Consider the following 25579-nt stretch of genomic DNA (forward strand, 5'->3'; position numbering starts at 1 on the left):
ACACAGTCTCTACCAGAAAAAAAAAAAAAAGGTGCCACGCAACTGTAGTCCCAGCTACTAGAGAGGCTGAAACAGAAGGATTCCTTGAGCCCAGGCGTTCAAGGCCACAGTGAGCTAAAACTGCGCCACTGCACTCCAGCCCGGGTGACAGAGCAAGACCATCTTAGAAAAATAAACAAACAAACAAACAAATGGGTACTAAGAGCATGGATAACGATTACACTCGTGATAATAAATGCAGTAGCATGCTGGTTAAATAGCACAGGCTCTGGATCCCACACCCCGGGTGAATCCAGGCTTTACCATTTAGTAGCTGGGCGAGTTATTTAACTCCTATTTAACTCCTTTAGAGGAATGAGTTTGGCCACACATGTGAGGAGATGTTCCCACCTAGGCGGGTCCCCTCAGCAAACACGTCTCACCTGCGACCAGAGTGAAGCCTACACTGCCGGCAACCCCCGCACGCATGCGCGGCCCGGGCAGGTAGGTGGAGCCACGGTGCGCTGCGGTCAGATGGTTGCACGCGGGGGCGGGGCCGCGCCTGCGCAGACCGCCTGTTATGGCGGCCGCCTGAGTCCCACCGACCGACAGCAGGGTCGGATGGGACCCCAGGCTGAGCCCCGCGGCGGGTAAGTGACTGGGAGAAGAGGCGGGACAGGGTAGGGTGCAGGGAACCTCCTGGCGCCGAGCCTACTTTGAAATCCGAGCTCCCACGGATCTGAGGCCCAGATCCCTGAGGCCCGACCCCACTCTTAGCCTGTTTCCCCTTCTGAACACAGGTGTTGGGGGAAGAAATCCACGTCCTCACCTGAGTTTCCGTCCTGGGTCCAGGCACCTCTCCTTCGGTTCAAGATTAGGAAGGGAGGGCAGTGCCCGACCTGTGACTGTCTTTTGAGAGGGCAATAGTTAACCCACAAGGGTGGCGTTAGGAAGGCGACAAGACAAAGAGGACGAGGAGCCCCACGAGGGACGTCCCCGGAGCCCCTCACTAAGACTCTGCGCGCCGTGGCCAGGCTACGTTTTACCCATCCCCAACACAGGCGTTCACACCCTACCCTCCGTTATCCAGCTCCTGGCCTAAATCGTTATGGGATCGCGCCAAATTCCTGATTGTTGAGTGAGTTGCACTTATCAGAAAGAAAGAGGAGGGAAGTTATTTCAACACCGTGATCCCAGCAAACTGCTTATTTGGGACAACTGACTGGGGACCTATAGGAGAGGAAGGCTGACAGCGTCTCAGTCTAGGCAGCGTCTCAGTCTAGTCCCCAGAGCCTTAGAAGAGCCAAGAACACGTTAGCTCCTGCTGCAGGGATGAGCTTGCAGCCCTATGGAGAGGTGGCGGGGCGGGTCCCCATCTGCAACCTGGGGCTCCTTTCTCAGCTCTGCCCAGTGAAGAGAGGAGCCCCAAATGCATACAGACCCTGCATTCCTGGAGGGAGACTTTTCCTGACTAGAGAAACTGTTACCTTTTTTCTTTCTTCCCAGCATTCGCTTTAATCATCATATTGCTATAATGATAGTACTTACTATTGTTGCTTATTGAACGTTTACTATATGTCGTGAGCCCTAAAAGTGATCGTTGTCTCATTTACTCCTCACACAGGCCCTGAGGTAGGTTCAAGAGGGCCTTCTTATTCCCACAGAGCTGATTCTAGGGAAAACCACTTAAAGGGAGTCTCCTTCACCTGGGACTTACATTGCAGTGTGCATTTCTTGGGAAGCCCGGTTGGATTGAATTTAAAAATGGAAAATTCAATTAGAGATTAAGAATTAGAGTTTCTTTTTTGTCTATACTTAAAATTTAGTGTGTAATGTTATGCTCACTTTTGGAAAAAGCAAAGAACAGTGATTTTTCTGGGATGTAAGTTTTCCAACAAAATTGCACTATAGGCCATGTGTGGTGGCTCATGCCTGTGATCCCAGCACTTTGGGAGGCCAAGGAAGATAGATCACCTGAGGTCAGGAGTTCAAGACTAGCCTGGCCAACGTGGCAAAACCCTATCTCTACTAAAAATACAAAAATTAGCTGGGCATGGTGATGTGTGCCTGTAGTCCCAGTTACTCGGGACACTGAGGTAGGATCACTTGAGCCCAGGGGGCGGAGGTTGTAGTGAGCTGAGATGGCACCACTGCACTCTAACGTGAGCAACAGAGTGAGACTCTGTCTCGGGAAAAAAAAAATGCACTGTGGCGAAAAAAGAAATAGCATCCTTTGGTTCCATTTTCAAAGAAATGGCTTTTGATTTTTTATTTTTACAGCAATATTAAAAACAGAAACTATATGTGAAAGTTCTCAGTTTTCCCCCAGGACATCTCTAAGTCCTGAGAGAGCTTGATCTGCCTTTGAAATAAGTGGTAGGTATAAGCTGTATTTTCTCTTCTGGAATCTGATCTAATTTTGCCAATCCCATTGATTAACAGTGTTTGCCTGAAGGTCCAGCACTTTCAATGACACCATGAAATTCTGCATTGATTTGCCAGATTCACAGACTTTCTTCACAACCCACTTGCATTTTGATGGCTTTATAGTGTTGAGTGGGAAAGCTAGCATGGAGACCAATAAGGAATCATCTTTTTCCTAGAAAATTTTTTGTTGGTACAGCTTTTGCTACTCCACAGCAAGCACTTAAATGTAGGAACTCCGGCAGTGTACTGGGATAGTTAGGACACCCTGAGTCATGATGACCTCTTTTTGCAGTTGAAGAAACGGGGGCCTGGCGAGATTTCATGACATGCCTAGGGAACACATCTACCCAGGTAGGAACAGCTTCTGTAGGCAGTCAGGGGTTACAGGCAGGTTTGGGTCAAATACCTGAAACCAACCCCAGGACAAGGAGGTTGCTGGTGTTTTATTAACACCTACTGTGAGCCCAGGACTCTGCCCAGCACTTTACCCACCCAGTAACACGGCATGAGATTGTGGCTGAAGAAACAGATGCAGAGAGGTGAAGTATTTTCTTGAGATCACATGGCTAGGAGGTGAGAGACCAGGGATCCCCACCTGGTCTGTCCAGTTTGAAAGCCCATGAGACTACTGCTGTTTGATGATACTTTTCCACGAGATGAAACGTGTTTGGAGGGAGATCCCCCCTGTTTTTGACAACTTTGCCTCAACCATGGTTTTCCAAGTTTTAGTTATTAATGTATCACCTGCATAATTTTTCTGTATCTGTGTATCACCTGTGTAGTGATTCCCTTAATTACTTTTCCTTTAAATCCTCTCACTTTTTTTTTTTTTTAATTTGTTTTTGAGAGAGGGTCTTGCTCTGTCACCCTGGCTGGACTACAGACTGCAGTGGCGCATTCTCGGCTCACTGCAACGCCCGCCTTTTGGACTCAGGTGATCCTCCCACCTCAGCCCCCCAAGTAGCTGGGACTACCGGCGTTCTCCACCGCACCCAGCTAATTCCATTCACCTTTTTAAATTCAGTAGCAGAGCTTTAGGCCAGACATGATAGCTCACGCCTGTAACCCCAGGACTTTGGGAAGCTGAGGTGAGAGGATTGCTTGAGTCCAAGGATTTGAGACCAGCCCGGGAAACATAGTGAGACCCTCGTCTCTCCAAAAAAAAAAAAATTTAATGCCAAGCATGGTGGCATAGCTGCCATCCTAACTACTGGGGAGGTTGAGGTAGGAGGATCGTGTGAACCCAGAAGTTTGAGACTGCAGTGAGCCGCGATTGCACACCGTGCTCCAGCCTGGGCAACAGAGCAAGCCCCCGTCTCTAAAAAGAAATGTTTAAAAATAAAACATAGTTTAAAATAGGAAAGCTTTATAACAACAAATGATATGGGGACAGAAGATAACAGCTTCTAGAATTAAAAAGGAAGAGTAAAGGGCCATAACAACTAAATGCAAAGTGTAAATTGTGATTGGATACTAGTTTGGGGGTGGGGAAAGCCTCAAAGACCTTTGGGAGACAGGTGGAGGAAATTGACTTTAAATGCTATTAGGGAATTATTAATTAGATTTGTTAATGGTCTTATGGTTATATAGGGAAATGCTCTTAGGGGACAGACATTAAAGAATTTAGGGGGAAAATGTCATGATGTCTGCAGTGTACTCTCAGCTCAAGGAGAAGAAACCAGAGAGGGCAGGCACATGTGGCAAAATGGTGACGATCACTGAATCTAAGCAGTAGTTCTATGGTTATGATATTCCCCTATATCTTTACTGTTTGAAATTTTTTGTAAAAGTTGAAAAAAATAAGAAGGGAAAGGAAACTTTATAAATGGAAACGCATGTCCCTTGCTGTAAATAAAAGGTTACTATGAAAATGAATATATGAATGAATATAATGAGTGAAATGAATATAATGAATATAAACAAAATAACACAATTAATTTCCAGCTGGATTCTCTTCCCTGGCCAAGCCTCTGAGACCTTCTCCCAGGGTGATGCAAAACTGCTAGCTGCCAGCTTGAGCCTGTCTGCAGTATCTTCTCTGGGACCTGCCATGCTAAGGACCCGTTCTCACCTCTGAGGGGCTCCTGTCCTAGGACTAAGGTGGAGCCTGGGCCATGGTGCAGCTGGCTCCTGCTGTAGCCATGGACGAGGTCACCTTTAGAAGCGACACTGTACTGTCAGACGTCCACCTCTACACCCCAAATCATAGACACCTCATGGTACGGCTGAACAGCGTGGGGCAGCCAGGTAAGGTCCTGGGCCCAGGTGCCCTGCGGATCCTATTTTGTTTTCTGCTTTCTCATACTCATCTTTTTGGGGAAAACACTGGGAAGACTGGATTATGTAACTGTTAGACCACTTCTTAAGTGCCTTTTTTTTCTTTATTATAATTTGTTTTTAAACCTTGTACTCTGCAATTTTTGTGGGGGGGGGTTTGTTTTGCTTTGTTTTGTTTGTTTTTTTTTAAAGACGGTCTCACTCTGTTACCCAGTCTGGAGTGCAGTGGCACAGTCATGGCTCACTGCAGCCTCAAACTCCTGTACTCAAGTGATCCTCCTTCCCCTGCCTCTGGAGTAGCTGGGACTACAGGCTCACATCACCACACCTGGCTGATTTTTATTTTGTAGAGATGGAGTCTTGCTATGTTGCCCAGGCTGGTTTTGAGCTCCAGGCCTGAAGCAACCCTTCCACCTTAGCCTCTTGAGTCCCTGGGATTACAGGCAAGCTGCTGCCCCCCCACTTTCATTAAGCAAACTCCTGTGCTTTCCTGAGCACCTATTGTGCGCCTGGCCCAGGACTTGATGCTACGAATGCAGATAGGAATGAGCCAAACTTTGCCGTCAGCAAGCCCAGGGTCCAGTGGGGGGACAGAGTGCTGGGGCTCCATCTGTCCCCTCTGCTCTTTTTTTTTGAGACGGAATCTCGCTCTGTCGCCCAGTGGGGAGTGCAGGGGTGCGACCTCGGCTCACTACAACCTCCATCTCCTGGATTCGAGCACCTCTCCTGCCTCGGCCTCCCAAGTAGCTGGGATTACAGGCACCTGCCACCACGCCCAGCGAATTCTTGTATTTTTAGTACAGACAGGGTTTCACCATGTTGGTCAGGCTGGTCTCTAACTTCTAACCTCAGGTGATCCTCCCACCCCGGCCTCCCAGAGTGCTGGGATTACAGGTGTGAGCCACTGCATCCAGCCCTGTCCTCTACTTTTTATCCCCACTCCCTTTACCCTAGTCCAGCCACCTCTGTTGCTTGCCTGGCTGCCTCTGTCTTCTCCCACTGAATTCACTGCTGCACACCCTCCCCACTTAATCTCTGCAGCAGCCAAGGACATCTTTTGAAAATGCAGATCAAATCACAGCGCTTCCTGAATTAGACCTCCAGGGGCTTTGCATTGCTCTCAGAATAATATCCAGGCTCCTCAGCTTGGTCTGAGAGGTCAGCCTGGCCCAGCCTCTGCTTGTGTGCCTACCCTTATGTCACTCTCCCTTGCTCTTCTGTAGCCACTGTCAGTTTCTTTCTGTCCCTCAAACACAGGGAGGGGAGGGAAGCAACCATAAGATACAAGGCCAGGGAGGAAACACCTGCTTTCCTCCCATCCCTGGTTCCTCAAGTATCATCTTCGCCGACAACCCATCCCTGGCCACCATCCCTAACTCCAACTACCCTGTATTAGCTTGCTAAGGTGTGATTATTAATAATTCTCATTGCCCTCCTGCCCTAATTTGGATGGTACATTATACCAGAGGTATACAAACTGCAGCCTGTGAGCCAAATCTGGCCTGCAGCTATTTTTATAAATAGTTTTATGAAGCCACAGCTATGCCCATTCATTTACGTGTTTTTACAGCTGCTTTTGTGCTATAACGGCAGAGTTGAGGAGTTGCAACAAAGATCATGGGGCCCACAAAGCTTGAAAATAGATACATTTTATGAGACAGGGTCTCATTCTGTCACCCAAGCTGGAGTGCAGTGGTGCAGTCTTGACTCACTATAGCCTTGACCTCCCCAGGCTCAGGTGATCCTCCCACCTCAGCCTCCTAAGTAGCTGGGACTATAGGCACATGCCACCACACCCAGATCATTTTTTTGTAGAGAAGGGGTTTTACCATGTTGCCCAGGCTGGTCTCGAATTCCTAGGCTCAAGAAATCTGCCTGTCTCGGCCTCCCAAAGTGCTAGAATTACAGGTGTGAGCCACCATGCCCAGCCGAAAAACTTTTTCATCTAACCTGTTATGGGCAAAGTGTGCTCACCCCTGCCTTATATGTTTGCCACATCTGTGTCACACAGAATTCAGTCTTACTATATCCCTGGTAATTAACACAGCCTGTAATTATCTTGTTTACTTGCTTAATGTTTGCTCCCCGACTTCACTCCTAAAATGTAAGGCCCTAACATATCAAATTCTGCTCTGTACCCCCAGCACCTAGCATGGTACTTGGCACATAGTGAGTGTTCAGTGATGAATGGATGGATGATGGAACAGATCCAAAAACTGGCATAAGCCCGGGCCACTGTGGGAGCTTAGAGGAGAGGCCCCTGAGCTCATTCCTGAAAGTTGTGTGCCCTGGGTCAGCTCACTCCTCTAAGCCTCAGTTTCTGGGTCTGTAAGATGAAGCTGATCATGCTGTCTTCACAGCGACTGTGGAGATAGAATGAGATGATACGAGCCGAGTGCCTCATAGGTTCTCAGGAAATGGGGGCTGCTCTTGGTGGTGGCCCCCGCCTCCCAGCTGGTGGTGGTCCCATCTGAATCAAGTGGCCCTTTTCTGCTGGCATTAGTATATCTCTACCTGGCCTTTACAAATCTTTCCTGTTGGTAAACTGCTATTCTCGAAGAAGAAGGTAGAAAAGAAAACATCTTGGAATTCTCATTTTGCGTTTTGTCTTGCCTTTCAGTTTTCCTGTCCCAATTCAAGCTTCTATGGAGCCAAGACTCTTGGACAGATTCAGGGGCCAAGGGTGGCGATCACGGAGATGTTCACACCAAGGAGCCTCCTTCTGCCGAGACAGGCAGCACAGGGTCCCCTCCAGGAAGTGGCCACAGTAATGAGGGTTTCTCCCTCCAGGCCGGGGCTGACACCACCGGCCGGGAAGCGGCTGAAGCTCAGCTGGATGAGGATGGGGATTTAGACGTGGTGAGAAGACCACGAGCCGCCTCTGATCCCAACCCAGCAGGGCCTCCGAGAGACAAGGTACATCCCATGATTCTAGCACAGGAAGAAGACGACATCCTGGGAGAGGAAGCACAAGGCAGCCCCCACGATATCATCAGAATAGGTAAATAGAGGTGTGGTGTGGCCCACCTGTCACCAAGGTGACTCCACAGTGTCGCTGCTCAGGGTTCAGTATGATCTGCGTGTTGACTCTGCAGGGCCAGGCAGCACAGGTTATGAGAACCAGCTCGGGTGAGACTGGGGAAGCTCTCTACAACCCCAGTCACTCCTACGGCTCACACCCCCACAGCCTCACCCTGTGCGCTTTCTCCTCTGTACTGTGCCTCCTTCCTAGAGTGCTTGTCCCCAGCCTCTGCTCCCTTAACATGTTCCCCATTGCCGTACAGTTTCCAGCTCAGCCACACCTTCTCCAGGAAGCCTCCCTGCTGCTGCCTCCCGCATCTGTGCTCCGCTCTAACTCAGCATGTTGAGGGTGTGGGACAGGCTTGGCCTGGCTGGGCTGGCAGTAGGGAGCTATGGGAGGTTCTGGAGCTGGAGTGTGGCAGAGGGAGAGGGATGTAAATGAAAATGAATGGGGCATGGACCAGTCAGATGGACTGGGAGCTGGGAGCTAGAAGCCAGGCAAGAAAGAGGAGGTGATGAAGTGGCGGGAAAAGTGGGACAGGGGAGAGGTTTGGACAGATACTCAGAGGTGGGATGAAAGAGGAACTGCTACCCAGGTATTGGGGCAGAGCAGAGGGGTTTGGTGACTCTAGGATTTGAAATCTAGGGACCTGGCACTATAGAAACACCAGGACCGGTAGGGAACTAGGCCAGGAATCGGTGCTGGTTAAGCACCTATTGTGTTTTGGATATCTTCACTAGTTTCGAGTGGCTTAGTCTGTACAGCCCCGCCTGAGCGGGTGCACGGATGAGGAAGTGACAGGCCTAGTGCCATGCAGCTTGGTGGTGGTAAGCGAGCTTCAGATCCATGCAGTGTCCACACCAGGGCTTTGCCTCCCCCTGGTGCTGCTCATTTGGGGAGCAGATCTGTGATTTGAAGCTGTTCATTGAGATCCAGAGTCCCTGGTGGTGTCTGAGTTCCCAGGGAAGGGCCTCCCCCAGCACTGGCCTTGGTCAGAGAATGGCGGTCAGTGGGTCACTCTGAAAAACAGACAGAACAGCAGCTCTGTATCTATCTGCTCAGCAAACGTTACTGAGCGCCTGCACAGTGGTACCAGGCAGCCTCTGTTCTAGACTGTCCCAGAGAGGGCAACATGGAACTCACGCCAGAACCCTGCTCCATGTATCCCATGGGTGACCTCTGCCCTCATGGCCTCTGCAGGTAGGGATAAGTATTCCCATTTCACAGAGGAAGAGACTGAGGCTCAGCAAGGTTGAGGAACTTGCCTAGGGTCACACAGCTCATCAGTGGCAGAGCTGAGACTTGTACCCAGGTCTGTCTGACGCCACAGCCTGTGCTCTCATTCCACACCATTAGGGCGGAGCATTCGAAAGAGGCTTGGAAAGTCCTGCTTCTCAGGGCGGCCGATGATGGCTCATTTCCCTCTGAGCGCTCACTGTTATTAGCCTCCCCGAGCTGGGGAGCAAACCTGTCAGTTACTCCACAGTCAATGTTGTGTCTCTAGTGAATGTTCTGGAAATTTACCATCATGTGAGCTAAGAACAAAGTCCCTCAAGAAGGGGCCAGCCTATGACCAGCTTCCCCGCCTGCCCTGTTCCGGTGACCTCATGGTGAGGCCCCCTTGTCTGTACACCTGGATGTTCACATTTTCAGCTGTCAGTAGCTCCCTACCTGCCCTGAGGGAGGAGAGTGGAAAGGTAGCTAACGCATGAACGTAGGTGGTAACTCGTGATTATTTCAAACTGGCTAGATCGCTTTCATCTGCAAAACTCGATCTAATCCTGCAGGGCTGGATTTTGAGCCCAGCTCCATCTTCACAAGCCAGGTAACCAGAGACAAGTGTCTTACCCACTCAGAACCACATGGGGTCAGGGGGACCACTCTCCCTGGATTTTAGTGATAATTTAGTGAAACATGCCCCGTGAGCGCCAGGAGCAGGGCCTGGGCAGAGCAGATGGTAAACAGACGTCGTTTTCCTCACTACCCTCTTCCTCTGACCCATAAATCAGCCCATTTTCTTCAAGTTAGATACCCATTTGAGGAACTGGTTTTTCTAAAGAAAAAGAAAAACGTGTTTTCTTAACTATTCCAAGGGATTGACAAAACCTTAAAAAGTTTATCCAGGGATCTGCTAGGAATCCACAGACCCCGGATTCTAAGGAAATTATGTTCACTTCCCCCATTGTAGAGATAAACTGAGACCCCAAGAGAACTCGAGAGAGGCAGGGCTAGAACTCAGGCCATCAGATTCTGAGTCCCATGCCTTCCTGCTGGAGAATTGGGCAAGTCGCTTAGCCTCTCTGAGCTCAGTTTTCTTGTCTGTACAACGGGTACAACCTCCTTGAGTTGTGAGGAATTAAGAGATGGCACATACAAAGCTCTTGGCATAGTGCCTAGCACGGATTCAGTGTTCCATAAATGTGAGCCTCGTCCTGGGGATTGGCCCAAGCTGGGAGGAGGAAGACTGGCTGATGAAGAGTCTAGGTTCCTGCAGGTCTCAGGACCCAGTTTGCAAATGAGGTAAAGTGTAATTCTAGAATCTGGTAAGGACAGGTGAGATTCTAACACTGTCTCATCCCATTGCTAGCCCTAGAGTTTCTCATGGGGATAGTTCCTCAGGCTGGCCTTTTATGTTCTCATGATACCTTTGGAATTATTTAAATATATATAAACTCTGACTTTTCATGGGAGTGGGAGCCACAAGATGGCCCTGGATAGGGAGGTCCCTAAGTCACCTGGGCTTCCACCCCTGGACTGAATCCTCCTTCCTTACCCCTACGCAGCTGCCTGGACTGGACTGGGCCCAGCCCAGGGCAGGCGTACTGGGTATTTGTTGTGATCTCTGACTATCCAATGAGTCATGAAGAAGCGTATTTACCCGTTCAAACACTAGCAATAGCCTGAAACAGGGCAGGGGTCGGGTAGACCTCGGAATCGCTGCACTCCAGACTCGAGGATGTCAGACACAAGAAAGGAGAGTGCCCTTGAGGATGACCACACTCGGCTTCCTGGGGAATTCATTCTGGCTTTTTACTTCTGGTCCCAGGGAATCACACGGCATCCGCTTCTTCCTTTGATCCGTCCCTGAGCCTTTCGTTCTCCCCCTTGTTAATTTGCCCTGGTGTTTTCTCGTGTCATCAACATCAGCAGAAAGCACATCTTAGGTCAGTTTTTGGTCAGACTCCCAAACGACTTCATTTTAAATCCTCTTTTATTTCTATTTGGCTTTAGAAAAACATGGGTCTCACTTTGTTACCCAGGCTGGTCTCAAACTCCTGGCTTCAGGCGATCTCCCACCTTAGCCTCCCAAAGTATTGGGATTATAGATGTGAGCCACTGTACCCAGCCATCTCGACACATTTTGATCTAATTAGATGTTTTTTTCTCGGACTATGACCTTGGGCTGGTCATGTCCGCCTCTGGGCTTCAGTGACCTCCACCTGTGCAAGGGCTAGGGGCCTTGACCGCCTCAGTGGTTTTCAGATGTTTGCCGAGCCTGCGCTCTCTCAGAAGCGCTATCTGGTTAAACCCTGTTACAGCCTTAGAAATGAGGGATGAGGCTACTTGTACATTTCGCAGAAGAGGAAACTGGCTCTGTCTCCAAGAAGTTAAGTGACTCGTCACCTAACTAGGAGATGACAAAACTGTCTTCTTATGCAGGTCTCTGACCTCAGAGTCCTCATTCTCCCTCAAGGGAAGCTGGCCACCCCTTGAGGACAGCTGGGAGGCAGACCTTATGTCCACGAGACCCCTGGGAGGAAGTGACCAATCACGTAGGACCGAGATCGCTCTGGGAGGGTTCCCCTGGCAGCAGGAACCCTTAGGACAGCTGGGGTTAGGGAGCAGACGGCGAGGAGGAAGCTTTTCCAGGCCAATGGAGGGAGAGGAGAGGAGAGGAGGCTACGAGCCACACCCAGGAGATGGCATGGGTGGGACTGGGGAAGAGGAACTGGGCAGGTGTGCTGACACAGAGAGCCTGGGGCGGGGGTGTAGACCACAGACACCCCTTCCCCTCCACGCACAAGCACACAAGCCTTCAGCCTGCCTAGCAAGTCCCTGTGCCTTTCATCCTGGAGGCTCTGCCCCGAGCTTTTAAACCATGTCCCTAGCATGGTTCAGATTCTACATCTCCCTTCCCCAAGCAAGCTGAAGAGCCAGAAAAGGCCAGGCACGGTGGCTCACACCTATGATCCCCCTTCGGGAGGCCAAAGCAGTGGATCCCTTGAGCCCAGGGGTTTGAGACCAGCCGTGGCAACATGATGAGACCCTACCTCTACAAAAACTAAAAGAATTTAGCCTGGCATGGAGGCACGCACCTGTAGTCCCAGCTACTCAACAGGCTTAGGTGGCAGGGTCACTTGAGCCTGGGAGGTGGAGGCTGCAGTAAGCCTTGGCCGTGCCGCCACACTTCAGCCTAGGTGACAGAGCGAGACTCTGTCTCAAAACAGAGAGAGCCAGAAAACTGCAGACGACCTGACTTGGAACCCTGCATCTGCCACTCACCCCCTCTGTGACCTACACAGCCTGCTAACCTCCTCCAGCCACCTTTTCTTCATCTTTAAGATAACACTCGAACCTGTCATTGGGCGATTTTGAGGATTAATTGAGAAAGCATTTAGCCCAGTGCCTCATGCAGAGAAGGTGCTTTTTTTTTCTATTAACTTTACAAACAGTAATGCTGAGCCTCAGTCGGTGTCTTTCTCTTAAAATAGGTGTGAGCCAATCAAGTAGAATCTCAATGGCCCCAGGGCTGGCTCACAGAACGTATCTGTCTAATGAACGTTGGTTCAGTGAAGGAACTTGGCATCAGGTGGCTCGGCAGGTATATTTCTGTTCCAGTTTCAAACCAGGGGACTCCATGTTAGGCCATAGCAATCTGAAGCCATTCTGAAAGGAACATGTTTTATTAAAAGTGCCTTATAAGCCACTATGTCAAATCTAGCCAAGATGCTGGTGGACGATCCATTAGTCACTTTATTCAGAGATGAGATTCTAACTGTACATAGGACCGAAATCTTTGGCCAGATTTTCCCAGGAGGAACCCTCAGAGAACAGTGGTCCGGGTGCCCAAGAGGACCCTACACAGTAGGTTTCTCTACTGGTTTGGGGACAGACAGAGCAATTGGCGATAGCCATTACCATCTCACTTAAAAATACTTGAAGCAAGTTCTTACTTAACAACAAAAAATGTTTTGCTTCATTCCTTTTCTTCTTGATCTTATATTTCCATTCTCTTTGCCCATCCACCAGAATTTGATCCTGTTAGGATGTATTATAAATACAAAATATATTGTATTTTGCACTTGAGAATACTTATACTAACTTATACTTCTTTTCAACTTTTTTAAAAAGGATGTAAATTTAAACTTATTTTGTTAACTTCTAATGTAGAAGTATATTTCTAAGTATAGGAAAAAAATGAAGTATGTTTCTCAGTATAAGAAATTACTTTTGAATGAGTTGTGATTATTAGTAGTATATAAATAAATATATTATGAGTGTAAATTTGCAATTATTGGTCATTAAAAAAGTAGTGCACTGCATGTGTGTGTGATTAAATTGGGTGAAAACCTAATTGTGACCCTCCCTAGCCTTGGGCTGTAGGGCAGAGATACCCAGTTACATGAAAGAGTGTGAGCCCCATTGCAAAAAGCTCCTGGCCTCTGAGTGGTGCTCAAAAGTCGCCTCTCAACCAGTAGCACAGCCTGTGTTTCTGCTGCTCTCTAGAACCCCTGATTTCAACCTCTGGCGCACGTCTGACCATGCTGGCGGTTGCCGTGCAGTCCTGTCTTGTGGTTTTCTGTCCATCCCCATTTCACAGTGGGCATTTCTCTTGGTTTCTGTCCCATCCAGAGCACACCATGGCCACGCCCCTGGAGGATGTTGGCAAGCAGGTGGGTAGGTCGTGTCCGCTTCCCGTAATCCTGACGGTCTCTACAGAGCCTCACGCTGTGTGTTGCTCTTTGTCCTCTTCCCTCCAGGTATGGCGGGGCGCCCTGCTCCTGGCGGACTACATCCTGTTCCGACAGGACCTCTTCCGAGGATGCACGGCGCTGGAGCTCGGGGCCGGCACGGGGCTTGCGAGCATCATCGCAGCCACTGCGGCACGGACCGTTTATTGTACAGGTAATGAGGTGACATCTCAGGCTGCAGGGAAGTAGTCACCTTCACAAAGCATGCACTGAGTGTATAAAAAAAGAGGCAGAGGCACTGGAAATTGGATGTTAGCTGCTGTTGATTTTGCCATTTTGGTCCCCTGGCCCTCTCCACTCTCCGTTTTTTCTCAGTGATATCAGAATGACCCAGCAATACCGACTCCGTGGCAGCAGCATCACCCAATGGCTATCAGGCTGATGGCACCTTCAGGAGGTGCCTAGTGCCTCTGCTAGTACCTCTCTCCCCACCCCTGAGAAAGAGCAAATATCTCCAAAAAACAGGAGGAATATACCCTGTTAGAAGGCTTTGAAAACAAGTTTATTATTTTGTTCCTGGTTATAGAAGCCTTGCCCATTCTTTGTAGGAGATTTTTAAAACAGCAAATAAAAATTACTCATCATTTTACAGTCCCTAGATTGAATCAACAATATGCAACTTATGGGGCACCTGCCGTGTGCCACTCATTTCTAGATGCAGGAAGCCCTGCAGTGAGTGGAGCTGACTAGGCACTGCCCGCAGGGAGCTTACGTTGTAAGAATCTCCTCCAAATGATAGCTGAAATCAAGCTGCAGCAGCACTGTATTCTGCTGAAAATGTTGAAAAACATTTTTTAAGGGCATTTTCTTTTTTAAATTTGTATATATTTAGGGGGTACAAATGCAAATTTCTGTATTACACAGCGATGACATCTGGGCTTTTAGTGGACCCACCACTCAAATAGCAAACATTGTACCCAATAGGGAAGTTTTAATCCCCAACCCCTCCCACCCTGTCACCTTCTGGAGTCCCCAGTGTCTGTGATTCCACTCAGTATGTCCATGTTTACCCATTGTTTAGCTCCCACTCATAAGTGAGAACATTTTAACAGCATTTTCTCATGGCATTAAAAAATGATTATATAGGCCAGGTATGGTGGCTCACGTCTGTAATCCCAGCACTTTGGGAGACTGAGGCAGGCAGATCACCTGCGGTCAGGAGTTTGAGAACAGCCAGGCCAACATGGTGAAACCCTGTCTGCACTAAAAATACAAAAATCAACCAGGCGTGGTGGTGGCGGGTGCCTGTAATCCCAGATACTCGGGAGGCTTGAACCTGGGAGGCAGAGGTTGCAATGAGCTGAGATTGCACCACTGCACTCTAGCCTGGGCAACAGAGTGAGACTCCATCTCAAAAACAAACAAAAAAAATTGTATATGACTTGTAATGACCAGGTAATGTTTCATCTTTTTTATAACCCTTCTCCTGCTGCTGAGCATTTTGGCCATTCCTATGGGGATTTTTGTTTTGTTTTTTTGTATTTGTCAAAGATGTGATGAACATCTTTGTATATTGTCTAATGATCTGTCACCTAGGTTCCTAGGAGTGGGCGGTGTTAGTTACATTGCAATGAACATCTTTGTGTATCATTGTCTAATAACCTGTCACTGGGTTCCTAGAAGTGGGTGAGACTATTCTTAATGAACGTTGCCAACTAATTTCTTTTTTAGTATTTAATTTTGAAATAATTTCAGATTCATAAAGGAGTTGTTAAAATAATCCAGCAAGTGCCATGTGCCCTTCCTCCAGCTCCCCAATGGTGATGTCACACACAACCATAGTACAATGATCAAAACCGGCCAGTGAAGTTAACCAGACTCCTGACGTGCCGGAGTGCTTTCTTTAGAGCTAATATACCGGTTTACAAGAGAGTAGTGATCTCATCAAGTGAGCATTGTTGTTATATTTTAAATCTTTAATATCTGCTGGACAGAAAGAGGTATCCGCTGATGTGGTTTACATGTCATTGCTTCCTAGTGAACGTTTCCTGGCACACGCTGTTGTTTCTGAGATAGGAAGGAAGAAGCTAGAGATCACCAGTCCCTGAGGCACAGTTTTCAAATATGCTGAGTTAACCACTGGTCAGGAGTCCACAGTGCAGCCACGCTATTGGCTGCTTCTTGACAATGTCATGTAAATTATCAGTGAGCGCTTCTCAGAGACAAGGCGTCCAAGAGTTTTGCTTTGTGCCTGGTGCCTAATAGCAGGATATAAAGAAGTCTTATCCCCAAGAGAGATTTACCAGCATAGGGAAGAAAGCTTGCATTTAGATGCCACGTTCCAGTTGGAAAAGTCCTTTCAGATGCATCAGTGCCTAGCTGTAACTTCACAGTGATGCTGGGCAGAGCCCAGGGTTCCTATCTTTGTTGTCCACATGGGCAGATTGAGGCTGGCCCAAGGTCACCCAGAGCTGCTGACGAGACCCAAGGCCAGTGGACCTGCTGGCTCACAGGGCAACGCCCTTGTCACATGGTGGGGTTTCAGATTGTGTTGCATGGAGCAGAGCTCGCAGGAGCTGGCCGAGGGATGCTGGGGAGAACGCACTCAGGGCACCAGGGCTCCTTCCCCACTCACACAGAGCTGCTTCTCTCTTACCTGTTTTATGGGTTAAAAGCTTTTGACAGAAACTATCATAAAAGTTTAAAAACTGCTGAGCCTGGCCAGGCGTGGTGGCTAATGCGTGTAATCCCAGCACTTTGAAAGGCCGAGGCAGGTGGATCACCTGAGGTCAGGAGTTTGAGACCAGCTTGGCCAACATGGTGAAACCCCCGTCTGTACTAAAAATACCAAAAAAAAAAAAAAAAAAAATTAGCCAGGCATGGTGGCATGAGCCTATAATCCCAGCTACTTGGGAGGCTGAGGCAGGAGAATTGCTTAAACCCAGGAGGTGGAGGTTGCAGTGAGCCAAGGTTGCACCACAGTACTTCAGCTTGGGCAACAAGTGCGAAACTCTGTTTAAAAAAAAAAAAACACACACACACACAAAAAAGGCTAAGCCCATCATGTGCTGTCAGGCACGTGTCAGTATTCTCTTGGCCCAGGAGACAGGGCAGATCCCTCCCTTCTGCGAGCAGGGAGCTCCTCCCCTACGTGGCTCTGTGTGACCCCTGGGGTGCAGACGCCAGTCCCGGCGAGTTTGCAGTTGATGGGGGAGTCCACGCCCACAGGGGACCAAGCAAATGTCATTAACAAGACATCCTGTACTTTCTACACGCACTTTCTTCTAATCAGAAATTTATTTTTGGTAAAGCACTACTTCCCCCAGTGAGGATTCACTGTACCACAAGTCAGTTCTTGAAATGATGAGAAATCCCACTTGTCAGAGTAGCAGGAGTCTGGGAGGGAGATCTGGGTGGGAGCAAAGTGAATCGCGCCTAAGAGAGTGGGCTCAGCCTGTTTGAATCTGTTCCGTGTTCTGACGAATCGTAAGAAAACCTTTCTGACCGGAAAACTGGTCCAGTCGGTTTTCCTAGGGTGTCAAAGAACAAGCCTAAATTTGGAGTTAGAAAAATCTGGATTCAGGCCGGGCGTGGTGGCTCAAGCCTGTAATCCCAGCACTTTGGAAGGCCGAGACGGGCGGATCACGAGGTCAGGAGTTCGAGACCATCCTGGCTAACACGGTGAAACCCTGTCTCTACTAAAAAATACAAAAAAAAACTAGCCGGGCGAGGTGGCGGGCGCCTTTAGTCCCAGCTACTTGGGAGGCTGAGGCAGGAGAATGGCCTGAACTCGGGAGGCGGAGCTTGCAGTGAGCTGAGATCGGGCCACTGCACTCTAGCCTGGGCGACAGAGCAAGACTCCATCTCAAAAATAAAAATAAAAAATAAAAAAAGAAAAATCTGGATTCAAATCCCAACTCTTGCTCTCACTAGCTACGTGACGTTGCTCAAGTCACTTAATTCGTGCAATGGGATTCATGATCCCGGCTCCTGGATGGTTATAAACATGAAAAGGATGATCTAAGGAAGTGCGTGCATGGTCCATATGCTCGGATGATGTTGGGAGCTCATACTCCTTCCCTCTGGAATGCACACTGTCTCTCCCCATCAGGATGAGAATCTCTTATTTAGGGAACAAGACAATGAGAAGAGCCTTAAGGTGAGCGTATTTAATTTTGGCAGTAAGACACGCAGGAGAAATGTTTCTCTAATTTCTGCAGTTGTGCTGCTGATAACAAACGGCTCTCTCTAGGCAAAAACGTGGAGATAAAAGCGTCGTAACGGCCGCCGCTTTATGGCTTGCCCTCTGTCATTCCAGATGTCGGTGCAGATCTCTTGGCCATGTGCCAGCGAAACATTGCCCTCAACAGCCACCTGGCTGCCGCTGGAGGTGAGGCCCAGAGTGTCTTCTGCCAGGGAGGGAGGTTTCTCTGTTTAGCAGGTAGGACAGACACCCAAGACCATGACATTGGGAGGCAGGGCTCCGCCTGTGTCCCTTGCAACAGGTGAGTAAAGGGAGCAGGCATCTTATGGGCATCAGAGAGCTTCAGAGCATTGAGGACGCTCCTTGGGTCACCTCCTCATTCCCAGATCCACCGCCTCATCCTACTCCAGCTCTTTCTCTCCCGGACACTGGCAGCGGCCCCCGAGCTGGTCTCCCCAGCTCCTTAGTTGACCAGTCCAGGCTGTCCTCATGAAACATCCAGAGTGCCCTTTCTCAGATGCAGGCCTGTCCCCTTCACCTGCTGCTGAAAACCTTCCAGGGGCATCATCACCTGAGGGGTGAAGTCTCAGCTCCTTGAATGGCCAGGCCTCCCTGGCCCAGCCCCGGCCTGCTCTCCCTGCCTCCGCCTGACAGTCTCCTTTTCAGCCCTGCATCCAGCACGCCAGGACTCACTCACAGGCCAGTCCCTCTGCCCGGATGGGCCCCACCCCCATCTGCCTGGCTGTCTGTTCCCTGCACAGCCTGCAGGGATGGGTGTGTGTGATGGGTGACACAATTACGTCCTAACGGGGCTGTCAGTGCAGCCTTTCCTCCTCCGGTGCAGCCCCCCAGGCTTCAGGCCCTTCAGTGGTTTCCTGTTGCTTGTCTCATCTTCTGGGGGATCTGGCCCCTGCCTGTCTGCAGTCCCCACCCCGCCAGCCCAGCCGTCCTCATTTTCAAATCACTTTCCCTTGAGTCCTTTGCCCTTGCTCTTCCCTCCGCCTGAGTGCTCTGCCCTCCCTCCTCCCGGCAAGTCCTCATCAAGCTCAGGGCTCCAGACCTCCAGATTTGAGGCTAGAGCCCCCAACAGACTCCAGGAACACCTTGCACGATTGCATTTTACCATCTGCTGGTGTGACTAGTTATTGGTGTTTTCCATTCCCCCCTGGACTACAAGCTCTGTGGGTGCAGGTACCCTGTCTGCATTTGCTCTCCGCTGTCACAATATTTGTTGAGTGCTCAGGGTACAGTAGGCAGTCAGCAGAGCTGGGAGGAAGGAGGGAGCTCGCTGGTGGAAGCCCTTGCCGGATAACCGCCATCTGACATGAGTTCCTCTCTCTCCTCCTGTGCATTTGCCTCATCCTTCTGAACCACTCAGCCACAGTCTTGCCGTTGTCGGTTAACCTGCCAGTCTCCTCTGGGGGCTGGTCTGCAAGGATGGGGAGATGACTCTTAAATCTTTATTTTCCCTATGTCTGGCACAGTCCCTGACACGTAGCACTCAAAAAATGCTGGAAGAATGGACGGATGGATGGAGGGAAGGGACAGAGGGTGGATGATGGATGAGAAGGAGGATAACAAGGATGGGTGGGTGGATGGGTGGGAGGGTAGAAGGATGGATAGATGGGTCAGATGAATGGAGGGAAGGGACAGAGGGTGGATGATGGATGAGAAGGAGGGAAGGAGGATAACAAGGATGGGTGGGTGGATGGGTGGGAGGGTAGAAGAATGGATAGATGGGCAGATGAGAGGATGGATAGATGGGAGGGAGGGAGGGAAGGAAAATGGGTGGGTGGATGGATGGAAGGATAGATGGAAGGGCTGGAAGATGGGCAGGTGGGTGGGTGGGTGGATGGAGGGATGGATGGGTAGAAGGAAGGGCAAGAAGATGGGTGGGCGGATGTATGTATGGATGGATGGATAGAAGGAAGGATGAGAAGATGGATGGGAGAGGGAGGGAAGGAAGATGGGTGGGTGGGTGGATGGATGGATGGATAGAAGGAAGGGCTGGAAGATGGGCGGGTGGGTGGGTGGGTGGATGGATGGATGGATGGATGGCTGTAAAGATGGAAGGGCTGTAAAGATGGATGGGTGAGAGGAAGGGTGGATGGGTGGATAGATGGATCTTGGTATATAGTGTAAAAGTTTATCTTTTTTTCCTGATTATAGTTTGGAAGGTTCTCTTTTTGTTTGTTTTTGCAGGTGGTGTAGTTAAGGTCAAAGAACTGGACTGGCTGAAGGACGACCTCTGCACAGGTGTGTGTTTCTCTCGGACGTCCCCCAGAATGATTCAGTGATTTCTTTGTAGTACCTCAGTGCCAGGGTACAGTAGCCTTGATGGAGCTGTAGCCCCAGCTGCTGCCACTGTCCCACCCACACATGGCAGGTTCTCTGCATTGGCCGATGAGCATCAGCGGTCATTCTCCAAGCGCCTGCTGCCTGCTGGGCACATGTTCATTTTGTTCTTCAGGTGTTGTGGTTTCCCTGTGTGGTAGCATGATAATCCCTGAATTGTGAGTGCAGACTGTCTGTGGGCACAGCTGGTACACAGCAGGGTAGGGGCATGGACCCAAGTCTGCCAGACTCTTGGGCACAAACCATTTCCCAACAAACAGTGGTGCCAGGAAGCCCTCCGGGTAGGACAGTTTCCCGTATTTCTTACACAGACTACTTCAGACCTGGGTGCTTGCTCCTTCTTTGTATAAAGATGTCTTTTTTTTCCCGTCACATGGCAGATGGGGAAAGTCATTCCTTAAGTACCGGTCACCTGCCTAGCACTTTGCGCACTGTAGGCCTTTCGACCCTCCCCGTAGTCCTGTGAGGAAGTAGTACTGTACCCTTTCTGTGAGTGCGAAACTGAAGCCGTTTTCCTGGGCCACCCAGCAGGCAGATGAGGCACATCACGTCCTGTACTGGGCCACAGGCTAAGGCGGCGGGTGAGGCTGAAATCCGCCTGCTACTCGCTGGCTAGAGCAGACACTCAGCAGAAAAGGCACCTCTTCCACCGTGACTGCACGTGGGCAGCAGTGGGCCTGAAGCAGGGAATCTGGTCTGCCTGGCGGTGCCCACTGCACCCAGCTACCCCCAGCCCTGTTTCTTCTCCTGAAGTGCCTTTCAGTCAGTCCCAGTGAGAGTTGGTAGCCAGGAGAGAAGGCAATGGGCACAAAGCATGCTTTTGTTCTTTCTTAGATCCCGAGGTCCCCTTCAGTTGGTCACAAGAGGAAATTTCTGACTTGTACAATCACACCACCATCCTGTTTGCAGCCGAAGGTAAGAAAATTTCTCCTTCACCATACACATCCTTTGTCACAGCATGAAGTCAAGTGCAGTCTCTCCTCACCTCCCCCCGGAGTTCAGTTTTAGAGGTGACTTTCCGGGATGTGCCACCACGTCTGCAGTTTTCTTTTTTTTTTTTTTTTTTTTTTGAGACGGAGTCTTGCTCTGTCGCCCAGGCTGGAGTGCAGTGGCTGGATCTCAGTTCACTGCAAGCTCCGCCTCCCGGGTTCACGCCATTCTCCTGCCTCAGCCTCCCGAGTAGCTGGGACTACAGGCGCCCGCCACCTCACCCGGCTAGTTTTTTGTATTTTTTAGTAGAGACAGGGTTTCACCGTGTTAGCCAGGATGGTCTCGAACTCCTGACCTCATGATCCGCCCATGTCGGCCTCCCAAAGTTCTGGGATTACAGGCTTGAGCCACCGCGCCCGGCCACGTCTGCAGTTTTCATTCTGGGAGCTGCTGCTTTTCCGTGGTGATAAGCATTCTCTCTGTGCGGATCGCTCTGAAAAGTCGATTTCTCTAATATTTGCGTGTTTTCCCCTAATGCCAGCCTTTTTGCTTCCCACAGTGTTTTACGACGACGACTTGACGGATGCTGTATTTAAAACCCTCTCCCGACTCGCCCACAGATTGAAAAATGCCTGCACGGCCATTCTGTCAGTGGAGAAGAGGTGAGCTTTGCATCACGGGGACCATGCTGGTGTCCCGAGTGTGGGCAGAAGTCTCACCTCCTAATTGTGTCCTTGTCAGTGTCATCATGACTGTTACTCAGCACCACTTATTGAGCACCTGCTGTGTGCCAGGCGTGTGCTCATCCGTTGTGTACGTTACTGCACTGAGTCCGCATGCGAGCTCCATGTGCAGGCACTGCTGTCCCATCTTACCAATGAAGAGGGGAAGGCTGGGAAACACCAGGGGCCTTGCCCAGGGCACAGCTAGCTAGTGATAGACAAGGACTTGAATGTCCGCTGTACTGGAGCCTCAACGCTTGTCCAGCACACACTGTCGAGAGCTTCTCTTCCTGAATGTTCTCTCTGTGGTGCGGTCTGGTCTGTCTCTTCAGTTCCCCCAGGTCTCTTTCTCTTGCTGAATCGGACAGCTCCTCACCCAACAGCCTCTCCCAGACATTTCCACTTGAATATCCTAAAATGTTAGGTTCCACGTATTGAGTGCCCACCTTGTGATAGCTACACACATTCTCCTGCAATACTTAACAATATGCCACAGTTTTCTGAAAATCATTTGGAATCCACAGCAAAAGCTATAAAACTGAACAGACTTCCTCACCCCGCAATTCAGCATCTGGAAATTCACGCTCATGGTTGTGTACAAAGCTCTATGTATCTGCGAATTGACTGCAGCGTTACCGATACCAGTAATCCTGAGGCTTGCTTTGAGGCACACACTGAGCAATAGCAGTGTACAGACCTCATTTGGATCGTGATTTCATCAACTGTAAAGGAAAAACATCAGGACAGTTGAGAAAAGTTGAATACTGAATATTTGACGTTAAAGGGTGATTGTTAAACTTTAGTTGAAAAGGTCTCCATCTTTTTGAGACACACACTGACATTTTCAGCTTCACAGAGGAGGTTGGGGGCCCCAGGAAGAGCCAAGGTGGCAGAGTGGCTGAAAGTGGACAGTGGCTGAAGCTGGTAATGGGTTCATTAGACTGTTTTGTTTTGTTTTTTGAGGCGGAGTCTCACCCTGTCGCCCAGGCTGGAGTGCGGTGGTGCAATCTCGGCTCAGCACAAGCTCCGCCTCCCAAGTTCAAGCAATTCTCCTGTCTCAGCCTCCCAAGTAGCTGGGATTACAGGTGCCCACCACCACGCCTGGCTAATTTTTGTATTTTTAGTAGAAACAGGGTTTCACCATGTTGGCCAGGCTGGTCTCAAACCCCTGACCTCGTGATCTGCCCACCTCGGCCTCCCAAAGTGCTGGGATTACAGGCAGGAGCCACCATGCCCAGCATAGACTGTTCTTACTCCTTTTGCGTGTCTGGAATTTTTCTTAATAAAAAAAAATGGGAAAGAAAAGGGAAAAAGGCAAAGAGCTTGAATTTCAAGTGAAACCATCTTGTAGACTGAGTTTTTGAAAGGCAAGTGGCAGGGCTGGGAGACCTGTTTCTGAAGGCGCTCACTCTCTGAAATCTCTCAGACCCCCGCTTCCCAGCAGTTTTCTGTCTGTCCTCTGCGCTCTCAGAGTCCTCTGCACCGCCCCCTGCCACTGCCTCTTGTTCATTCATTTCACAGATAGTTACGCGCAGCTCCAGCCACCAGAGTCTGTGCTGGGTGCAGGCAGGACCTGCAGGGCCATCCTCAAGTGTTGATCTGCATCTGCCTCTTATACCAGTTCTAGCTTCTCAGAGGCAAGGACTGTCTTGATCTTTCCAGCGGTGTCATTGTGGGCACGTGACTTCAGCTTTCTGAGCCTCAGTTTCCACATCTGTAAAGTGCTAGCTGTTTCCACCCCCCAGGCTATTGTGCAGATGTAGGAAGGAATTGCGCTCAGACACTCAGCATGAGACAGGTGCTCCGTAAAAGCCCATCCAGGGGATATGAGATCAGTGAGGGGCAGGAAAGCAACATGGGCGGAAACAGCAAAACCCTTCCCAGTGATGATGGCCATGTGTGTGTCGGCTGGCTGGTTTGCAGGCTCAACTTCACACTGAGACACTTGGACGTCACATGTGAAGCCTACGATCACTTCCGCTCCTGCCTGCGTGCGCTGGAGCAGCTCGCAGATGGCAAGCTGCGCTTCGTGGTGGAGCCCGTGGAGGCCTCCTTCCCGCAGCTCCTGGTTTACGAGCGCATCCAGCAGCTGGTAGGTCCAGCTTTATTAGTTGCTTTATTGTGAAGTGGGTGACTCCGGGGCAAAGAAGTGATGAAGCAAGGCCTCCAGGCACAGGCTCCACCCTAGGTCCTGCAGGGGGTGAAGCCTGCGTGCCGGGCACCATCTGTAGTGGAACCTGTTGGGGGAGCTACATCATGGGGGAACCTGTTGGGGGAGCAGCCACCATGTCTGGAGAGGGGCCTTCGGGTGAACCTTATCTTCTACTTTAGAGCACGTTTTTCCCCCATGGACAGTTCAGACTCCAGGGGAGGCAAGACTGAGGCAGACGTTGTTTGGGGAACAGGAAGTCAGTGGAGGGAAGTTTGTGGGTAGCAGACCTTGGTGCAGGGGCCCCGCTGTGGTGGCCGCTGGTCACGTCTTCACTGTGGAAGTGCACCGGCTTCTCGGACTGAACAGGCTTTTCTGTGAACTGGAGTCCAAAGACTGAGAATTAACTTCTTTTGTTCTGTTTGCCTTTTGGCTGTGGCCTCCCTTTCTCTGTGTCTTCGGAGACCCGGGCCTAGTTCTAAGGAATAAGGGAGGAAGAGGGAGTCATGAGGAGCTGCCGCCCTCGCGCTTTCTCTCGTGTCCTCAGCAAGGGCAGCATGGAATTCGTGTGGTTTTGTGTGCGAGGAGGATCTTGTATTTATTGCTCTGCCACTTCTGGGCAACATTAAGAGTAGTGTCACGTGACCAAGAACACGCACTTCTTACTAATCAGTAGACCCAGTACATGATGCCTAAGACGTCCCAAAAAGGCCAAGTGTGGTGGCTCCCACCTGTAATTCCAGCACTCTGAGAGGCCAAGGTCGGAGGGTTGCTTGAGGCTAGGAGTTCGAGACCAGCCTGAGCAACGTAGACCCGATCTCTACAAAAATTTTAAAAAAAAAATTAGCCACGCATGGTGGTGCACACCTGTGGTCCCAGCTACTCTGGAGGCTGAGGTGGGAGGATTGCTTGAGCCCAGAAGTTCAAGGGTGCAGCGAGCTGTGATGGTGCCACTGCACTCCAGCCTGGGCAACAGCGTGAGATCCTGTCTCTAAAATAAAACTGTATATAAAGCTCTTCCCAAAAATGGAGAGATTGTGGCGACTCACTGCTATTCTGGTCTCTTCTGATTGTGTGACATCCTCTGATGCCCCTTCTGTTAATGCTGGGACTTCATCCATCCAGCCTCTGCCACAGTAAACAGAACAAGCCAGAGCAACAAAGAGAGGAGGAAGCCGCCCGCCCGCTCCTGCCCCAGCTCGCCTGCTCCATGGCTGGCGTGTTGTTTAACTGCTCTCCTTGGCGAATCACTTTCCTTCATGAAATTGTGATGCTCTTGTATGTGCGCTTCAGAAACCTTTTCTCTGTTTGCTGCAGGAGCTCTGGAAGATCATCGCAGAACCAGTAACATGACCCATCGCCTCCACAAGGCGCGGCGTCTCGACTGTTCTTAGAGTATATTTCTAATAAAATCAGAAGCTCACCAAAGCAACGTGCTCGAGATTTTGTCATTTTAAAAGTATGGTTGCATGTACCTTAGACGACCCAAGATGGTTTTCTGGGGTCTGTCCCTGCCACCCAGTTGCAGCCAGAGAAGGTTGTTGGCGTGGGCTGGGGGCCACTTTAGTGACCTGTTTCTCATGGTTGTGATACGTGCTCCAG

At 50.0% G+C, this 25579-nt stretch overlaps 1 protein-coding gene across 20 annotated transcripts; it reads left to right on the top strand.

Annotated features, from left to right (window-relative positions):
- The first annotated feature begins 539 nt into the window (after positions 1 to 539).
- On the top strand, positions 540 to 25405 carry METTL22 (methyltransferase 22, Kin17 lysine). Of its 20 annotated transcripts, none has more exons than XM_065537431.1 (13): positions 540 to 629; positions 780 to 1117; positions 2260 to 2355; positions 4351 to 4653; positions 7304 to 7684; positions 13433 to 13599; positions 13687 to 13831; positions 17936 to 18007; positions 20024 to 20077; positions 21011 to 21091; positions 21666 to 21768; positions 23752 to 23920; positions 25295 to 25405. In XM_065537431.1, the coding sequence occupies exons 4-13, from the start codon at positions 4521 to 4523 to the stop codon at positions 25328 to 25330; spliced, it is 1341 nt and encodes a 446-aa protein (XP_065393503.1). In that variant the 5' UTR covers positions 540 to 629; positions 780 to 1117; positions 2260 to 2355; positions 4351 to 4520; the 3' UTR covers positions 25331 to 25405. The 20 variants fall into 20 exon arrangements, 14 of the variants coding, with proteins under 14 accessions (XP_065393503.1, XP_073883813.1, XP_065393504.1 ...); XM_074027712.1 differs by having other exon boundaries at positions 13559 to 13599; XM_065537432.1 differs by lacking the exon at positions 2260 to 2355.
- The last annotated feature ends 174 nt before the right edge of the window (positions 25406 to 25579 follow it).

This window comes from Macaca fascicularis, chromosome 20 (genome assembly GCF_037993035.2).
Source record: "Macaca fascicularis isolate 582-1 chromosome 20, T2T-MFA8v1.1".
NCBI classification, from domain to species: domain Eukaryota; kingdom Metazoa; phylum Chordata; class Mammalia; order Primates; family Cercopithecidae; genus Macaca; species Macaca fascicularis.

Bases quoted from the DNA above. Each gene is read 5' to 3' on its own strand.
- METTL22 (XM_065537431.1), top strand. From the start codon at position 4,521: ATGGTGCAGCTGGCTCCTGCTGTAGCCATGGACGAGGTCACCTTTAGA. The intron at 21,092-21,665 runs GTAAGAAAATTT...TGCTTCCCACAG, and splicing joins CATCCTGTTTGCAGCCGAAG to TGTTTTACGACGACGACTTG. The intron at 21,769-23,751 runs GTGAGCTTTGCA...GCTGGTTTGCAG, and splicing joins ATTCTGTCAGTGGAGAAGAG to GCTCAACTTCACACTGAGAC.